The sequence below is a fragment of the Salmo salar genome, chromosome 15 (assembly GCF_965601325.2).
Source record: "Salmo salar chromosome 15, fSalSal1, whole genome shotgun sequence".
Classification (NCBI taxonomy): Eukaryota; Metazoa; Chordata; class Actinopteri; order Salmoniformes; family Salmonidae; genus Salmo; species Salmo salar.
In genome coordinates, this window is record NC_138305.1 from 92,821,098 (window position 1) to 92,834,481 (window position 13,384).

Below are 13,384 nucleotides of genomic sequence, written 5' to 3' on the forward strand. Positions count from 1 at the left end.
GTGGTTGATGTCCTGTGACATCAGGTGATGTAGGTGTCCTGGAGGGCAGGCAGTGTGCCCTCGGTGATGTGTTGGGCAGACGACACCACCCACTGGAGAGCCGTGTGTTGGGCAGACGACACCACCCACTGGAGAGCCCAGTGTTGGGCAGACGACACCACCCACTGGAGAGCCCAGTGTTGGGCAGACGACACCACCCACTGGAGAGCCCTGTGTTGGGCAGATGACACCACCCACTGGAGAGCCCTGTGTTGGGCAGACGACACCACCCACTGGAGAGCCCTGTGTTGGGCAGATGACACCACCCACTGGAGAGCCCTGTGTTAGGCAGACGACACCACCCACTGGAGAGCCCTGTGTTGGGCAGATGACACCACCCACTGGAGAGCCCTGTGTTAGGCAGACTACACCACCCACTGGAGAGCCCTGTGTTAGGCAGACGACACCACCCACTGGAGAGCCCTGTGGTTGCGGCGGTGCAGTTGCCGTACCAGGCGGTGATACAGCCCGACAGGATGCTCTCAATTGTGCATCTGTAATAGTTTGTTAGGGTTTTAGGGGCCAAGCCACATTTCTTCAGCCTCCTGAGGTTGAAGAGGTGCTGTTGCGCCTTCTTCACCACACTGTCTGTGTGGGTGGACCATTTCAGATTGTCACTGATGTGTACGCAGAGGAACTTGAAGCTTTCCACCTTCTCCACTGCGGTCCCGTCAATGTGGATAGGGGCGTGCTCCCTTTGCTTTTTCCTGAAGTCCACGATCAGCTCTTTCATTTTGTTGACGTTGATGGAGAGGTTATTTTCCTGGCACCAGTCCGCCAGGGCCCTCACCTCCTCCCTATAGGCTGTCTCGTCATTGTTGGTAATCAGGCCTACTACTGTTGTGTCGTCTGCAAACTTGATGATTGAGTTGGAGGCATGCGTGGCCACGCAGTCATGGGTGAACAGGGAGTACAGGAGGGGGCTGAGCACACACCCTTGTGGGGCCCCTGTGTTGAGGATCAGTGAAGTGGAGGTGTTGTTTCCTACCTTCACCACCTGGGGGCGGCCCGTCAGGAAGTTGCACAGGGCGGGGTTCAGACCCAGAGCCCTGAGTTTGATGATGAGCTTGGAGGTCACTAAGGTGTTGAAGGCTGACCTATAGTCAATGAACAGCATTCTTACATAGATTTTCCCCTTGTCCAGATGGGATAGGGCAGTGTTCAATGCGATGGCAATTGCATCGTCTGTGGATCTATTGGGGCAGTAAGCAAATTGAAGTGGGTCTAGAGTGTCAGGTAAGGTAGAGGTGATATGATCCTTAACTAGCCTCTCATTACACTTCATGATGACAGAAGTGAGTGCTACAGGGCGATAGGGAGTTCAGTTGAGGAAAATCATAATGCATTAACTGTCTTTGGCAGTTAGATGATAGTGCTGCATTCATTTGAATACTTTGTATAATAGTAGCTTGGGGCAAAGGGTCAATTATGAAATTCCCAGCAATGTATCCGAGACATATCCTTCATTCCTGTAGTTGATATTTCTACTGTTTTCCTGCCAAGGCACACAACCTGTTCCACCAATGCCCCAGTGGAAAGGTTTTAGTTTTTTGTGGTTTCTTTCAATGTTAGCCCTTTGTTTTCTTTAAAGGGAAAATCCACTCAAACTATTTAGGATTTTTTTTCATTAGTCCACTTGATACAGTCCCAAACAGTTTTGTATGTCAGCAGTCAAGTTTTCAAGATATTGGACTTTCAAGAAGTGTCCCTGGCTGTTGGAGTCAGACTAGGCTGGCTGCCTGGCTGTTTTAGTCTGACTAGGCTGGCTGTAGGAGGCTGGCTGGCTGTAGGAGGCTGGTTGGCTGGCAGTAGGAGGCTGACTAGGCTGTCTGGCTGTAGGAGGCTGACTAGGCTGGCTGGCTGACTGGCCAGCAGAAGATCAGTGTTTGAAATATGGTCCATGTTGCTTCCTCTTTTTATGAGTTCAGCTGTAATTAGAAGCATCTGTATGGCCCTTGTATGGAATTCCTCTCTCATTGTGTTCAGAGAGGGAGAGAGCTGGAGGGAGAGATGGAGGGAGAGATGGAGGGTAAGGGGGAGATGTTTTAAAGTCCTAGTTTGTGCTCTATCGCATGTATGACTTTATTGCTACATTGGAAAAGTTTTGTGTGAGGGGGATGCAGGGGGAGGGAAGGGGGTCAGGGGGAGGGGGAGGGAAGGGGGTCAGGGGGAGGGGAGGAAAGGGGGTCAGGGGGAGGGAAGGGGGTCAGTGGGAGGGGAGGGAAGGGGGTCAGGGGAGGGAAGGGGGTCAGGGGGAGGGAAGGGGGTCAGTGGGAGGGGAGGGAAGGGGGTCAGGGGAGGGAAGGGGGTCAGGGGGAGGGGAGGGAAGGGAGTCAGGGGGAGGGAAGGGGGTCGGGGGGGGGGGGGATTTCCTGAGATGAATTTATGTGATGCGCTTTGGGATGTGTCCCTTTCTGAATCCCGGCTCTAAATCAGCCTGATATGTAGAGCAGAAAGCCTGAACAGGGAAGAGGAAGAGACAAAGCACAAAGTATCAGGCTATAGCAACAAAACATGTTAGTGGCCAGACTGCTATTGCCAACTACTATGTGCACTGTGCACAAAGCTTTAACAGTTTTCTCTCCCACCTCTCTGTGCATTATTTACCCTCTGAGACCCGACACCTCTTGACCTGACCTCTGACCCTATTAGTAATCAATTTCTGGTTTTGTTGGTCCATCAGGGACAGGAAGGAAGTGTACCTAGGTGACGACAACTCGCTGACCTTGACTTTCAACGCGCGGAACGAGGGTGAAGGTGGGGCCTATGAGGCTGAACTGTATGTGGTTTTACCTCCTGAAGCAGACTACAGCGGTATAGCTCGCAATAACGAGGTGAGAGCAAATATTAAACATTCAGCTCACCCCAGCATTTCTATTAGATATGGAGGCTCCCAGTCTATTGGCTTATATGACTTACAATGATAGATTTATTGGGAGGAGGACTGTTATGGAAGTTATGAAAACTTTAAATGGAACCAAATGTTCTTGAGTTATGAAACGTTTTATAATGTTGCTGACTGCTGCCATCTTTAACACGTCATCTTGCAAAATAGTTTTGAGCTAATTGAGAGTAGCCTATTTACATAAAGATGAAATTATAAAATGAGTCTATAGATTGTAAATATCTTTCTTCTTTATTGTGTTCTAATTTCAAAATATTTTCTCTTCTTTCTCACCCAGAGCCTGACCCAGCTGACCTGTAGCTACGAGGCTGAGAACCAGACACACTACCTCAGCTGTGACCTGGGCAATCCCATGAAGTCTGGCACCAGCGTAAGTCAAGGATTTAGGTTCTGCTCGCCCTTTCTGAAAGTGTTGGTTGTGAGTAGGGCCAGAAGTATTTGCTGGTTAGGTCACATGGGTGGAAAACAGGGGCAGTTCTGGCTCTTGAAGTGAAAACATTATTGACGTTTCAGCCATCTTGGTCTCAATCAGAATGAGGTCACATGGACCTAAAAAAAAACTCCCGCTCAGGTCCTAGTCAAGACCTTTCTGAAGCGCATTGATTATGAATAGGGCGACCAGGTTTTCCTGATTAGGTCACATGGTCCTGGCCCTACTCATAAGCAATATCCTTCATTGGTTCTGATGAGTGGTGATGAACTGTGGAATAGTACGCTAGCCCTCTGAGATTTGTTTAGTGGTGGAAAACAGTCATCGGAGCTATGCAGAGAATCACTTTTTTCTCCTGTGTGAAGGAAGGGATTGTGTTGTGCTTTTGTGGGGTTGGTAGAGAACTGGATAGGAAAGACTTTCTTGTCATGTTACATCAGTGTTCAGAGAGGAAGTTCCTGTCCGGTTAGCAGGAAGCTGGTCTACATCCCTGCTGAGCAGAGGTTCCCTCCTAATGACCTGCTGGTCGTGGGCAGTGGGTTGCTGTGGGTTTGTAGTGTCTGACTGCAGAGGAAGACTGTAAAGTGGGCGTTGGTGGAGAGGTTTTTCTGATAAAATGGTTTTTATTTCAAGTGTAAACTAAAGTAGAAAAACTTTAGTATGCAACAAATACATAGTGTGTATATATAGATCCTGCCATTGTAGTACTCATTGTGTGCACCGATGATACTTAGCCTAGTTTGTCCCTGGAGTGGATTAGTGATAATTCATAATTTCATATATACAGACAGATGTTATGGATTAATATATTCATTGAGCCAGGGAGAAACCAGCATTTTTATGAGCAGTATTTTCATTGTTTTAACAGTGCACACACACACACACACACACACACACACACACACACACACACAGAGTTAAATAGTAAAAGCTTTAACCTTGCTGGTCTCCTGATTGCAATTACTGTATGTACGTGCGTGCGGTTTGGATGGAAAATAAAAGTGGCATGACATTCCAATAGAGAAAATGGGCAGCAGAACAGAATGCTATAACCAGGAAGTCCCAGACCTGCAGGCCCAGGTGTATTACAGCTGTGTACCACTCAGACAGACAGGCAGACAGACAGATAGACAGAGAGTACTGATTGATTGACCTCTGAACAGAACAGAACAGAATTGGGAGGAGAGAAGAGGAGAGGCAAGGCCTGTTAGCCTGGTGGAAACTCTGCCCCCCCCCCCCCAGTATGCTGTAGTCTGCTCACTGTCTCTGTACTGTATGTGTAAAAAATAGTAACAAAACAGTGCACAGGTTCCCTCACAAGGTTGGCTTTGATCTGTTGGTTGCAATATCCCTTAGCCATTAGTACCTCTGTCTCTCTTACATCATGTTGGGGCTGAAGTCTTTGACCACGTTGCTTCTCATCTGCAGCTGTGGGCAGGCCTGCGTTTCACTGTGCCACGACTGAAGGACACACGCAAGACGGTTCAGTTTGAGCTGCAGATCCGCAGGTATGACTCACAGTTACCTCTCCTCTCTAAGCATATGTTTGAACTGGGACTATAACTGGACATGTGGTTGTGTCATTGACAAAATAATTGAAGGCTAAACTTTCCAAGGCACTCTTACCAGACAGTTGCTGATAGGTGTTTGTATTCTGTACTTCACCACCCTCTCTCTCTCCCTCTTTCCACAGTAAAAATGAGAATAATTCCCACAGTGAGGTGGTGCCCTACAAGCTGGAGGTGGTTGTCCAGGCCGATGTTATTTTACAGGGGTGAGTTCAGAGGGAAGTCTGGTGGTTGGAAGAAACTCCGTCAGTGTGAGAAAACCTTTTGGAACTCCATAAAAGTGCTATTCTTTAACCCCCCAAACACAGACACAGTCACTCACTCTCTCGCTGCTATCTCCTTCTCTCTGCGATCTCTTGTTATCTCTGCTCTCTCTCTTTTTGAAGTGTCTCCCGGCCAGACAAGGTCTTCTTCCCTCCCCCCAATTGGAAGGTCTCCAAGACCCCCCAGGAGGAGCAGGACATTGGGCCTGTAGTCCAACACGTCTATGAAGTAAGGAGCCAGAGGGTTGGGGTTGGGGTTGGACAGGTTAGGATTAGGATTAGGGTGGGAAGATCCAAAGGAACATTCAATGCATAGAAAAAGGGGAGTGCATCAAAACCGCCAGTGGACATTCTCTTTTTTCAATGTAAGCAGCCAGAGGCCCTCCAGGAGGCTAGCTGTTAGCCGGCTGGACAGGCAGAGTCATCAGGATGTAGCACAGGGTTCTATACAGAAGACACTGGCCTTTAGCAGGTCTGTAGTAGCAGGTAGTACTTCCCAGACAGTGGCCTTTGTGTAGAAGCACACCAGACAGACACTACTTCCTGGGGAAACAGAGAAGCAAACCAAACAGGCACTACTTCCTGGAGAAGCTGAGAAGCACACCAGACGGACACTACTTCAAATCAAATCAAATTGTATTAGTCACATGCGCCGAATACAACAGGTGTAGACCTTACAGTGAAATGCTTACTTACGAGCCCCTAACCAACAATGCAGTTAAAAAAAATACAGATAAGAATAAGAAATAAAAGTAACTAAATAAAAGTAATATAATAAAAAAGTAACTCAAATCAAAGTAATTAAACAGCAGCAGTAAAACAACAATAGCGAGACTATATACAGGGGGGTACCGGTACAGAGTCAATGTGCGGGGGCACCAGTTAGTTGAGGTAGTATGTACATGTAGGTAGATTTATTAAAGTGACTATGCATAGATGACAACAACAGAGTATCAGCTGTGAAAAAGAGGGGGGGGGGGGGGGAAATGCAAATAGTCTGGGTAGCCATTTGATTAGGTGTTCAGGAGTCTTATGGATTGGGGGTAGAAGACTTGGCGTTCCGGTACCGCTTGCCGTGTGGTAGCAGAGAGAACAGTCTAACTAGGGTTGCTGGAGTCTTTGACAATTTTTAGGGCCTTCCTCTGACACCGCCTGGTATTAAGGTCCTGGATGGTAGGAAGCTTGGACCCAGTGATGTACTGGGCCGTTCACACTACCCTCTGTAGTGCCTTGCGGCCGGAGGCCGAGCAGTTGCCATACGAGGTAGTGATGCAACCAGTCAGGATGCTCTCGATGGTACAGCTGTAGAACCTTTTGAGGATCTGAGAACCCATGCCAAATCTTTTCAGTCTCCTGAGGGGGAATAGGTTTTGTCCTGACCTCTTCACGACTGTCTTGGAGTGCATGGACCATGTTAGTTTGTTGGTGATGTGGACACCAAGGAACTTGAAGCTCTCAACCTGCTCCACTGCAGCCCGTCGATGAGAATGGGGGTGTGCTCGGTCCTCTTTTTCCTGTAGTCCACAATCATCTCCTTTGTCTTGATCACGTTGAGAGAGAGGTTGTTGCCCTGGCACCACATGGCCAGGTCTCTGACCTCCTCCTGATAGGCTGTCTCGTCGTTGTCGGTGATCAGGCCTACCACTGTTGTGTCATTGGCAAACTTAATGATGGTGTTGGAGTTGTGCCTGGCCGTGCAGTCATGAGTAAACAGGTAGTACAGGAGGGGACTGAGCACGCACCCCTGAGGGGCCGCCGTGTTGAGGATCAGCGTGGCGGATGTGTTGTTACCTACCCTTACCACCCGGGGGCGGCCTGTCAGGAAGTCCAGGATCCAGTTGCAGAGGGAGGTGTTTAGTCCCAGGGTCCTTAGCTTATTGATGAGACTAGAGGGCACTATGGTGTTGAACACTGAGCTGTCGTCAATGAATAGCATTCTCACATAGGTGTTCCTTTTGTCCAGGTGGGAAAGAGCAGTGTGGAGTGCAATAGAGATTGCATCATCTGTGGATCTGTTGGGACGGTATGCAAATTGGAGTGGGTCTAGTTTTTCTGGGATAATGGTGTTGATGTGAGCCATGACCAGCCTTTCAAAGCACTTCATGGCTACAGACATGAGTGCTACGGGTCAGTAGTTATTTAGGCAGGTTGCCTTAGTGTTCTTGGGCACAGGCACTATGGTGGTCTGCTTACAACAGGTTTGTATTATAGACTGGGACAGGGAGAGGTTGAAAATGTCAGTGAAGACACTTGCCAGTTGGTCAGCTCATGCTCGCAGTACACATTCTGGTAGTCCCTGCGGCCTTGTGAATGTTGTGAAAGAGAAAGAAGAAGAAAGAAAGACATTCCAGGACACACAGGGGTTTGTTTTGAGCCTTACATCATTACAAAGTCTAACTCAATTTTTCAATTTGTAAGGACAACCTAGACTCATGTTGTCAGCCATCCCACCGGACAACCTAGACTCATGTTGTCAGCCATCCCACCGGACAACCTAGACTCATGTTGTCAGCCATCCCACCGGACAACCTAGACTCATGTTGTCAGACTTCCCACCGGACAACCTAGACTCATGTTGTCAGACTTCCCACCGGACAACCTAGACTCATGTTGTCAGACTTCCCACCGGACAACCTAGACTCATGTTGTCAGACTTCCCACCGGACAACCTAGACTCATGTTGTCAGACATCCCACCGGACAACCTAGACTCATGTTGTCAGACTTCCCACCGGACAACCTAGACTCATGTTGTCAGACTTCCCACCGGACAACCTAGACTCATGTTGTCAGACTTCCCACCGGACAACCTAGACTCATGTTGTCAGACTTCCCACCGGACAACCTAGACTCATGTTGTCAGACTTCCCACCGGACAACCTAGACTCATGTTGTCAGACTTCCCACCGGACAACCTTTCTCAGAACAGGAAGATTAACAGTGCTCAAGTTTAGATGACATCACATCAACATTCCATTTCCTGGAGGTCTGGGTCAACCTGAACAGGTTCATTTTTTGAGAACAACGACCAGGTGGGGGATTATATTCTTGTAATAGTCTACTTACTTTCTCTCTTCCTCCTCATTCTCTCCCCTGTCCCTGTCAGCTGGTGAACAAAGGTCCCAGTGGGATCAGCCACACAGTGCTGCAGCTCAGCTGTCCTCTCAGTGTTCAGGGCCAGGGTCTCCTCTACCCCCTGGAGATGTCTACTGAGGGACCCCTCAACTGCACCACCAACTACTCCATCAACTACCTGCAGCTCAAGGTGAGCATTCAATTACTGCATGTCTTTGGATGTATGACAAGGAATGTGACACTTTTGTAAAGGTGGAGCAGGTCTCAAACAAATTTTCTCTCACGGTCAACATATTCACTCACACACATCACACACACCACACACAGCCTTCTCAGGGTCACATGATGCTCATCTGTGAGTCTAGAACACTTCAGAGAGACAGGCACTGTGAAGATATCCCAAAGGTTATAATTCAGTGTGTGATAAACAGTCTCAGTTCTCCACACCCAACTCCCTCCCAGCCTAACCAGCCCTAACGAGCCCCACCCAGGACACTAGCTTTACTGTCACTTTGATCTCTCGGGTCTTCCCTCAGCCCAGCACAGCTTGATGAACCACTTCTGTACTGATACTCACTCATCTTCTCCATTTAATGTTTGGCTAAAAACCCAGCAGAAAGGGACCTCAGGGTTCACATGGGCACATGACTCTGGTGTAGTTGCTTGTTTGTGTCTAGAACTTCTAAATGTACAGATGCTGAGATGGTTGTCCATTTAGCAGTAATCTGTACAAAGCCATGTGGATGAGACCCCACATGCACTAGATTAATGATGAGGATAAGACCCCACATGCACTAGATTAATGATGAGGATGAGACCCCACATGCACTAGATTAATGATGAGGATGAGACCCCACATGCACTAGATTAATGATGAGGATGAGACCCCACATGCACTAGATTAATGATGAGGATAAAACCACATGCACTAGATTAATGATGAGGATAAGACCCCACATGTACTAGATTAATGATGAGGATGAGACTCCACATGCACTAGATTAATGAGGATGAGACCCCACATGTACTAGATTAATGATGAGGATAAGACTCCACATGCACTAGATTAATGATGAGGATGAGACCCCACATGTACTAGATTAATGATGAGGATGAGACCCCACATGTACTAGATTAATGATGAGGATGAGACCCCACATGCACTAGATTAATGATGAGGATGAGACCCCACATGCACTAGATTAATGATGAGGATGAGACCCCACATGCACTAGATTAATGACGAGGATGAGACCCCACATGTACTAGATTAATGATGAGGATGAGACCCCACATGCACTAGATTAATGACGAGGATGAGACCCCACATGCACTAGATTAATGATGAGGATGAGACCCCACATGCACTAGATTAATGATGAGGATGAGACCCCACATGCACTAGATTAATGACGAGGATGAGACCCCACATGCACTAGATTAATGACGAGGATGAGACCCCACATGTACTAGATTAATGACGAGGATGAGACCCCACATGTACTAGATTAATGATGAGGATGAGACCCCACATGTACTAGATTAATGATGAGGATGAGACCCCACATGTACTAGATTAATGATGAGGATGAGACTCCACATGCACTAGATTAATGAGGATGAGACCCCACATGTACTAGATTAATGATGAGGATAAAATTCCACATGCACTAGATTAATGATGAGGATGAGACCCCACATGTACTAGATTAATGATGAGGATAAGGATGGGTCACTAACGTCAGTCCCTGTATTGACCTAATGGGTGGTGTACTCTTCTCTAATGGGTGATGTCAGTGTCTGTAATGTATTGACCTAATGGGTGGTGTACTCTTCTCTAATGGGTGAGGTCAGTGTCTGTAATGTATTGACCTAATGGGTGGTGTACTCTTCTCTAATGGGTGAGGTCAGTGTCTGTAATGTATTGACCTAATGGGTGGTGTACTCTTCTCTAATGGGTGAGGTCGGTGTCTGTAATGTATTGACCTAATGGGTGGTGTACTCTTCTCTAATGGGTGAGGTCAGTGTCTGTAATGTATTGACCTAATGGGTGGTGTACTCTTCTCTAATGGGTGAGGTCAGTGTCTGTAATGTATTGACCTAATGGGTGGTGTACTCTTCTCTAATGGGTGAGGTCGGTGTCTGTAATGTATTGACCTAATGGGTGGTGTACTCTTCTCTAATGGGTGAGGTCAGTGTCTGTAATGTATTGACCTAATGGGTGGTGTACTCTTCTCTAATGGGTGAGGTCGGTGTCTGTAATGTATTGACCTAATGGGTGGTGTACTCTTCTCTAATGGGTGAGGTCAGTGTCTGTAATGTATTGACCTAATGGGTGGTGTACTCTTCTCTAATGGGTGAGGTCAGTGTCTGTAATGTATTGACCTAATGGGTGGTGTACTCTTCTCTAATGGGTGAGGTCGGTGTCTGTAATGTATTGACCTAATGGGTGGTGTACTCTTCTCTAATGGGTGAGGTCGGTGTCTGTAATGTATTGACCTAATGGGTCAGTGTCTTCTTTCCCTCTGTCTCCTCAGCTCCAGCAGACTTCCACAGAGCAGCCGCCCCTACTTGTGCCTGGTCAGGATCACCACATCGAGAGGAGAGAAGTCCAGAGAGACCAGCTGGCAGAGCACACTAACCTGGTGAGGCCATACACAATGACAGACTGATGGACGGAGGGAGAGAGTGATGGAGAAAGCTAATGCTGAAATGAGTTATTAGGGCAATGACCCTGATTCAACAAGCTTTTAGAGTGATAAGCAGGGCTTGTTTTTAACCTCTGATTGTTAACCTCTCTGGTATCATTGGGACGCTAGCGTCCCACCTCGACAACAGCCAGTGAAATTGCAGGGCGCCAAATTCAAACAACAGAAATCACATAATTAAAAATCCTCAAACATACAAGTTTTATACACCATTTTAAAGATAAACTTCTTGTTAATCCAATCACAGTGTCCGATTTAAAAAAGGCTTTACGGTGAAAGCACACCATGCGATTATGTTAGGACAGCACCTAGCCACAAGAAACCATACAGACATTTTCCAGCCAAGGAGAGGACTCACAAAAGTCAGAAATAGCGATTAAATGAATCACTAACCTTTGATGATCTTCATCTGGTGGCACTCCCAGGACTCCATGTTACACAATACATGTTCGTTTTGTTCAATAAAGTTCCTCTTTATGTCCAAAAACCTCAGTTTAAATTGGCGCGTTATGTTCAGTAATGCATTGTCTCAAATAACATCCGGTGAAATTGCAAAGAGCCAAATCAAATTACAGAAATACTCATAAACATTGATGAAAGATACAAGTGTTATACATAGGATTAAAGATAAACGTCTTGTTAATCCAGCCGCTGTGTCAGATTTCAAAAAGGCTTTACGGCCACAAAACACCATACAGACATTTTCCAGCCAAGGAGAGGACTCACAAAAGTCAGAAATAGTGATTAAATGAATCACTTACCTTTGATGATCTTCATCTGGTGGCACTCCCAGGACTCCATGTTACACAATAAATGTTTGTTTTGTTCGATAATGTCCCTCTTTATGTCCAAAAACCTCCGTTTTGTTGGTGCGTTTAGTTCAGTATTCCAAAGGCACAAAGCTCGCTCTCAACATCCAGATGAAAAGTAAAAAAAGTACAATAAAAGTTCGTAGAAACATGTCAAACGATGTTTAAAATCGATCCTCAGGTTTTATTTTTGTCATAAATAATCAATAATATTTCAACCGGACAAATGCTTCGTCAATAGAAAAGGAGAAACAAGAAAGGCGCGCTCCCGATCACGCGCTGCACTCATGTCTGGAAATGTCCACTGTCCACTCATTGAAAGTGCTGTATCTCCCTAATTTTTCAGAGTAAAAGCCTGAAACAATGCCACATGCCACATGCCACATGTAGAAGAAGCCATAGAGATTGTGATAGGCTGGTGGATAGGCTTTCAATGGAAAAACAGCCTTTCAAAATAATAGTACTTCCTGGATGGATTTTCCTCAGGTTTTCACCTGCCATATCAGTTCTATTATACTCACAGACATTACTTTAACCTGTTAGGGCTAGGGGGCAGTATTGACACGGCTGGATAAAAAACGTACCCGAATTAATCTGGTTACTACTCCTGCCCAGTAACTAGAATATGCATATAATTATTGGCTTTGGATAGAAAACACTCCAAAGTTTCTAAAACTGTTTGAATGGTGTCTGTGAGTATAACAGAACTCAAATGGCAGGTCAAAACCTGAGAGATTCCTTTACAGGAAGTGGCCTGTCTGACCATTTATTGTCTTTCTTTGACATCTCATTCAATTACAAAGGATCTCTGCGGTAACGTGACACTTCCCACGGCTCCAATAGGCTCTCAGAGCCCGGGAAAAACCTGAATGTCGTTATTCCAGCCCCAGGCTGAAACACATTATCGCCTTTCTCAAGTGGCCGATCAAGGGACTGTGGGCTTAGGCGCGTGCACTGGCCGCCCCCGTCTTTGTGTTTTTCCCTCTGTTTCCCGAAAAGGAGATTCCCGGTCGGAATATTATCGCTTTTTTACGAGATAAATTGCATAAAAATTGATTTTAAACAGCGGTTGACATGCCTCGAAGTACGGTAATGGAATATTTAGAATTTTTTTGTCACGAATTGCGCCATGCGCGCGACGCTGATTTACCATTTCGGATAGTTTCTGGAACGCACGAACAAAACGCCGCTATTCGGATATAACGATGGATTATTCTGGACCAAAACAACATTTGTTATTGAAGTAACAGTCCTGGGAGTGCATTCTGACGAAGACAACTAAAGGTAATCAAACTTTTGTAATAGTAAATCTGATTTTGGTGAAGGCTAAACTTGCCGGGTGTCTAAATAGCTAGCCCGTGATGGCTGGGCTATGTACTTAGAATATTGCAAAATGTGCTTTCACCAAAAAGCTATTTTAAAATCGGACATATCGAGTGCATAGAGGAGTTCTGTATCTATAATTCTTAAAATAATTGTTATGCTTTTTTGAACGTTTATCGTGAGTAATTTAGTAAATTGTTAGTAAATTCCCCGGAAGTTTGCGGGGGGTATGCTAGTTCTGAACGTCACATGCTAATGTAAAAAG

General features: G+C 46.3%; 1 protein-coding gene across 1 annotated transcript in view; it reads left to right on the plus strand.

Moving 5' to 3' along the window:
• LOC106572511 (integrin alpha-5) overlaps window positions 1–13,384 on the plus strand; it is an 80,545-nt gene that overhangs the window by 49,143 nt on the left and 18,018 nt on the right. The window contains exons 20-26 of the mRNA XM_014146741.3: window positions 2,723–2,873; window positions 3,222–3,314; window positions 4,803–4,882; window positions 5,068–5,148; window positions 5,329–5,434; window positions 8,311–8,469; window positions 10,817–10,924. Coding sequence (XP_014002216.1) covers window positions 2,723–2,873; window positions 3,222–3,314; window positions 4,803–4,882; window positions 5,068–5,148; window positions 5,329–5,434; window positions 8,311–8,469; window positions 10,817–10,924 — 778 coding nt within the window. The remainder of the gene's footprint in view (window positions 1–2,722; window positions 2,874–3,221; window positions 3,315–4,802; window positions 4,883–5,067; window positions 5,149–5,328; window positions 5,435–8,310; window positions 8,470–10,816; window positions 10,925–13,384) is intronic.